General features: G+C 49.7%; 1 protein-coding gene across 1 annotated transcript in view; it reads right to left on the reverse strand.

Annotated features, from left to right (window-relative positions):
• Positions 1–4026: 4026 nt before the first annotated feature.
• Positions 4027–6320, reverse strand: part of Pmar_PMAR014527 (DEAD box ATP-dependent RNA helicase, putative) — a gene marked incomplete at its 5' end in the record, with an annotated part of 4167 nt that continues 1873 nt past the window's right edge. The window contains 16 exons of the mRNA XM_002779385.1: positions 4027–4126; positions 4179–4260; positions 4313–4397; positions 4458–4571; positions 4619–4749; positions 4798–4896; positions 4940–5015; positions 5063–5213; positions 5264–5380; positions 5428–5536; positions 5580–5693; positions 5745–5833; positions 5926–5979; positions 6027–6123; positions 6172–6232; positions 6300–6320. The exon at positions 6300–6320 is cut by the window's right edge and continues 4 nt beyond it. Of these exons, the coding sequence (XP_002779431.1) occupies positions 4101–4126; positions 4179–4260; positions 4313–4397; positions 4458–4571; positions 4619–4749; positions 4798–4896; positions 4940–5015; positions 5063–5213; positions 5264–5380; positions 5428–5536; positions 5580–5693; positions 5745–5833; positions 5926–5979; positions 6027–6123; positions 6172–6232; positions 6300–6320 (1426 nt within the window). The 3' untranslated portion in view covers positions 4027–4100. The remainder of the gene's footprint in view (positions 4127–4178; positions 4261–4312; positions 4398–4457; positions 4572–4618; positions 4750–4797; positions 4897–4939; positions 5016–5062; positions 5214–5263; positions 5381–5427; positions 5537–5579; positions 5694–5744; positions 5834–5925; positions 5980–6026; positions 6124–6171; positions 6233–6299) is intronic.

Below are 6320 nucleotides of genomic sequence, written 5' to 3' on the forward strand. Positions count from 1 at the left end.
CCTTGGCTGGCATAACCTTTTCCATGGCGCCAAGCGTTTGCATGACCTCAACCTGACAATTTCAGTGTAAATCGAACAAACCTCAGGCACCTCTCGTTATTCAAAGCATAGGCACTCAGCTAGCACGTCTGATGGGTCTACATCCATACTAGTATCGATCTTGGAAGAGCGAACCCGGTCGTCGTTTTTTGCTGTAAGGATTGCGTAGAGTCGTTTCATTGCCAAGAGCACATTGTCGTATAGGTCATGCCAACTGACAGCTCAACGCCCACGCCGCAGAGGCACATGCTCTGCGTTTTCAACGTCGTCTCATCGCCCTCCGACTGCGCAACTTCCAGTGAACGAGTAGCTCAAACACTTCGAGTCTCGCTCGTCGTTGCTCGTTCCTCAGAGGCTTGTTGTCTGCTTATCTGAAGCATCTCTCCCACACGTTGTTGCCCTATCAGTAGCTGATACCGCACTACCGAGCCAAATATCCATGAAATTTGGGTCTGACTGATCAGGATTTCGCTCGGCGGATCCGGTTGATATTAGGAATGCCAGAGAAAGTTCCTCAACCCCTGACATAAAGAGTCTCCAGCTTATCGAAGATGATAGCAATCTGGGCAGCGGTGACACTACGCGTACTCCGGGAACTCTCTTATATCATTCACGTCTTCCTAGGCAGAATGCATCTAAGCATGACCGTTATATGATAGCTCATGTTCTGGGTTAGATGAGCCCGCTGGACCACAGACTTCAGCGAATCGATCTGTCTACCAGCAGCCCTACACTGAAATGATCGGAAGAAGTCTCCTCCAGTACACATCGGGCATGACATGTCATAGACCCAAGACATACGCCTATAGAAGCCGTACCAACAGGTAGGATGCTCCGAGATGGATACATTGTTGACACCGGTGTGGACGAGCCAATTGCTTATCGACACTGTGAGAGAGGTGGGATGTTGCTGTTTGTTTGTGATAACATTGTAATCGAACACTCAGGTTTTGATAAGGTAACAATTAGAGAGGATGGATCTGTTGAAGCTGCCATACCGGTCGTCGTGGCAAATGCTGATTTCAAAGACGAGGTTGAAGTCCTGTAAGTTAAGATTCGCAGTCGCCTATTCTGGACAATAGAAGTATCAGGTATACAGCCAACCGTTTGATACCCGGAATAGAGCCATGTACCGAAGTGAGAATAGTCTTGAAGGCCACCCAGTTGGCTCTGGAAGAGGACGCACACAAGTCTGGCGGGCTGACACTGGTGAGAACTCCCTGGGCCCAGCACTGCTGGCCTAACAGCGGCACCTTCATTATGGAGTCCACAGTGTGAATGCTCCCTGTTCAGACAATCTCCCTCGAAGATCTTTCATGGCGTCATCTTATCTTGCCACGCCAAGACGGACACCCCTTCATTTTCACCACACTCATCGTCCTTGGCGAGCACAGGTTCGTGCTGTGCATTCTCCAGGAAAGATCCATCGTATGCCCTAGAGCGTAGGAGAGCGTTATCACTGTACCCTGTTCAGGTTAGGATAGCCCTCACGTCTGCTGATAGTCGGCTGCTTTTATGGCAGGGAGTAGTCATGTACTCGGCGCAAGATGTCCACCCCTCCGAATTCCGAGCACCGTGAGTTGTCGACGCCAGCGCTTACCGGATTTATCCGTATGCATCTGCCGAAGGTATCCCTCAGTGGATGAAGACCGTGTGGCAATACTAAGCTGGTTTACATCGTCACCTCAATGTTTTCAGTCGGTAAGTGACTGAATCACCGTCTATGTTCTCGTCACAGCATCCACACACTTCATTCTCTACCAATTTCCTACGCCGCTAAAGGAATGCTGTCTGACACGGGTCACAAATACTTGATATTTTCATCGTATACAAAGCTCTTCTGGGAAGCAATTTAACGCGAGCGGTCTTTCTCACTACTGCGTCACCAGAAACTGTCAATGGTGGATGTGAGCCTTGAGTCAAGGACCCTCGTATCTAGACGCGATCTTGGAACGTCTTATTCCCGGCCGCTCAGGCATCCTGCGCTTCCGGCGGAGCCTTTGGAGGTGAATCATTCAGGAGAAATGAGCATGGTATTCCTTGTTCGATCATGTCGAATGGATCCCGGCTGCCGTTGGGCTTCAGGCGACTCCATACGCCTCATACATCGCGTGACGCGTAGTTTCAATGGAGGCAATACCACTGCGATTCTGAGCTTGTAAGGCTGGCTACCATCGTTTATCGACACTTTCTGCATTGATTTATGTGCCAGCACGGATCTCTAACGCTTAGAGCTGTTGAAACAAGGCCTTGGAATTGAAAAACAAATATAATTGTTTTTTTACGCCTTCCCGTAGGTGCTCGGAGGAAGTTTCTGGAGATTTCGTAGTTAAGTGTCATACCGACGATGGGCGGGAGTTCCATCTGATCATCAATCAGACTGAAACCATCAAAGAGGCCGTCACTTACATACTCGGAGGCATCCGGCCGATTCGAAATCTGCCCGCAGGTTTCACTATTTATACTTTTTCAGAGTCTCCCGGAGGCTGGAGGAGTTTCACTGCCGGTCAAAGAAAAGAATTCGGGAATCTCCTTCTGTCACACGGGATCACTGTAGCGACTCCACCGCGCTCAGCCGATGGAACTATCACTCTCCGTAGTTGGATCCAATAGGGCGGGACAGACTTCAATTCCATCCAAGCCTATTGAAGGCTGAGCTAACTAGAAGGACGACGCATATGAATGTAGATACAAAAGGCTCTGCTATCAGCTAAATGCATCATACGACAACGCTTCAACGATCTGAGGCTTCGCGACTGGCTAATCCTTGTCCCGTTCAGGTTGCCGATCCGAATCAGGACGTTGCCGGAGAAGCGCTGGCATCGGCCGTGCGACGCGTAAGACTGACAGACGGAAGAAGCAGCTCTGTTTTGGTAGAACTCTTTGAGGGGTGTTCTGAACAGAACACGCAGGTAAGCTGGGATGTTTCAGTTGTCGTTAGGTGTACCCGGATGCTGTGCTTGCTCATGGTTAGTCGTTCCTTATCGATCGTATTTTCTCACTGGTGGGAAATTGCGTTTCCTCACCACAAAATGGCCAACTATACAGAATGGATGTGCTCTCAGGCATTTCATGTGATAAACTATACCATCAGGGTCAGAGAGTTAAGCCCAGATGACGATGTTCCGATTCGGACTTTGCTTGTTAAAGATGTGAGGCTGTGGTGCCTGAGTCCGCTGTTCTCCGACTTCCCTCACATCTATAATGAATGTTCCTCTGCCAAGCGGATATTTTCTCTCTGTGTTTTGCTATCCGTAGTTCGAGCTAGAGATGGATGCCTGTCAGATCCACGACACCGACCTCGTCCATTGGTTGTCGATTTACTCACAAGAAGGCCTTCTTTCGGCGGTCAATGCCCCTCAGCTCGAAGCTGCGATCGTATCGCAGTTCAATCTTGATGGTGCCGTAAGTGATCTATCCTCGATCCAGGATGCCACTGCGCTATTTGATGGTCATCCACATGAGTCTGGTATATCTTTCAATTCGTAGTGCTAATCTATCGTAGCATCTACATGACGTATGGGTGTCGTTTCCAGTATTTTAATGTTGTGTCGCTCAGTTTAAAAGGAGTTGAAGGAATTTCAGTTAGGTGTTGAGCACCTACTTGGCCAAGTGCCTTCTTATGAGCTTGCGCAGTTTCCAGTGCATATTGTAGACTGGCACCAGTATCGCCCACTATTTATCGTGTACATGTTGGAAAGATGCTAACTTTTGCTGAAAGATGCCAATGCTAACTATATTGCACGAGAAATGTGCCGGCTCGGCAGTGCCATAGTAACTGTGAATGCATACTGTATAGTGGGTGCATCCCGGGCCTTTGTCAACATGTACAAGGTTCAACGACATGATTCATGTCACATGAGAAGTGTACAAATTCATCGAGGATTCAACTCGCGGCCTTTCAGTCGTGTAAACCCACACTCCGCGAGCACAACAAGAACAGGACATAAGAAACGTGTGGACGTAGTGGATTTGCTGAGGAACAATGCCGCAGTGTACAGTTAGGTAATCAACGTTGTGCAGTGGTAGGCTAGTAGCACGATCGCCCTATATCATCATGATCATCGACGTCCCCGCCCTTTCCCTCCTGAAAGCATCACCTCATTAGTAGATCAACAATATGACAGTTGCAAGCTCACCACTGTTGCCACCAACGGCGAAGGATCTCCTCGGTGCACCACGCTGGGCGAATTTCTCAGCCTGTTTCGCTCGGAAGGCAGCCTGCATAGGATACAGTGAAGGAGTGGAGGCTCGAGCGGAGGAGGATACCCACCTTGCTCTTAGTTGCGAAAGCCTTTCTCCTCTTGGGGTCCTGCATAATCTTCGTCATGGTCTTCTTCTTCCGATTCTTAGCGATCCTAACAATCGATTCGGTCAATCACATAAGACAGTCTACTGCGGTTGGAGCATTCGCGTACTGGCTGGCACGCAGGAGCTCATCCTTAGCGTTGTCGCCTCTCGACGTCACGCCAACCCGATTCATCACTCTATCTTGCTTCGCGAGATGCCGTTTCTGCTTATTCGTGAGAAACCTGTCAGACCATTAGAGTGAGCAGACGGGAGAGAGGGAATCGGCTACTCTTTCTGGACTTCGCCGTGGAACTCCTTCACCATCCTCGCTCCCCCAGCTGAGCCTGCCCGATCCTCTCCACCATCCTCGTGGTCACTCTCAATGGTGATCGCCTTCTTCGGCGCCGTGAACGCTGTATTCTGTAATCGACGATCTTAGCTCATTTCTCCATGCGTAGTAACTCTGACCTGCTTATCCTCAAGCTCTCCAACTTTTTGTATCCTCTTGTGACTCGACTTCAACCATTTAGAGTATATGTCGCTCTTCTCCATCTCGCCGCTCACCAACTAACATCAGCGATATCCATAACACCGCATCACTGACAATTACCTTGCCAGCCTCATTACGTCGCTTCCTAGATGCAATCGGAGCTCCACCATCACCAGCGACCATCACTGGAAGATACCTGTTCATTTCGACCTCGTGAAGAAAGTAGGGACATCGACAGCTCACTTCTTCTTCTTTGCGTCCCATCGCATAACGCTCTTCGCCTTAGTCATTGACTCTCGATCATCAGGTACCAAGTCCAACTGGGCCTTCTCAATATCCAACTGCTTCTCCCTCTCCTCAGCCTCAATAGACTCTGGGTCGGCATCAACGGAGCCTGAAGGGTAGTTGATATGCCAAGGACGAGCTGAGAAAGTGTCATCTTACCAAGATAGAACTCATTAGATCGACACGTCGTCTGGTTGAATACACTCACACCCTCCTCCAAGTGATAAGAGGACTTCTTCCTCCCGTCGACCTCTTCCCCGGGCTGCGGCAGACCACCTGAACACCAGTCTTTCAAGGGGTCAAGAATACACCCACCAACTCACCGCCCTTCTCGAGCTTCTTCCTAGCTCTCTTACTGAGCCTGTGGGTCTGTCTATCAGCTTGTTGGGGGATAGGCAATGACCTCTTCTCACCAGCTTGCGCAACTTCAACCTATACACACACAGTGAGGACGAAATGCTGCAAAGATCGATACGTTCTCGAGTTCCTCCGCTTCACTATCGTCACTCTCTCCTCCTTCCTGATGCTCCACCTGTTGCTTCGCTCGCGACATCTTCTTGAGATCATGCCGCAACTGTCTCGGTGCTACCTATCAACAAACCCACGATGGCGCTCTATATGGCGAACATGTCAACCTCACCACATGCTGGGAGATCTCAGCCATCGTTTCCGGTTTGATAACAGTCGTACTCCCAGCCATCTTGGGCTGCTGGGAAGGACGGAACGACCCTGCGGATTTGAGGAACCAATATAGTAAACGAAGGCAACAGACATCGAACGCATGCAGAAGCTGTCTACAGCCAAGACGAACATTAACCTACTAAGCTGCGCTATCATGTCGAGCTTTTCCTTAACATCCTCAACACTCTGGGAACCTGGCCGAGACCATCATGCCCCATACACTACATATCACTTGAGTTACCAAGGTCAGCCGCTGTTCTGAAAGCTGGGTGTGGCGTATCCAAGAGCCTCTGAGGTCCTCCCGCCTCAGCTCTGAGTATCAGCTTCGCCCGCCTTACCTAAAGATCGAGGTGACCAATCGATACAGGCTACAGACACAATATTACACTCTGGTTCGATGCTGCTGGACGGGTCTTATAGTACAAGTGATAAGCACTCATCATCGACCTCTGCAAAGAAGCCAGTTCAGCATCTCCTGATACGAGTCTGCGAACCTATGGAAAAATACCATGACCGGGAATCGAGCCTCGGACCT

This window comes from Perkinsus marinus, assembly GCF_000006405.1.
Source record: "Perkinsus marinus ATCC 50983 genomic scaffold scf_1104296947560, whole genome shotgun sequence".
In the NCBI taxonomy this organism is placed as follows: domain Eukaryota; phylum Perkinsozoa; order Perkinsida; family Perkinsidae; genus Perkinsus; species Perkinsus marinus.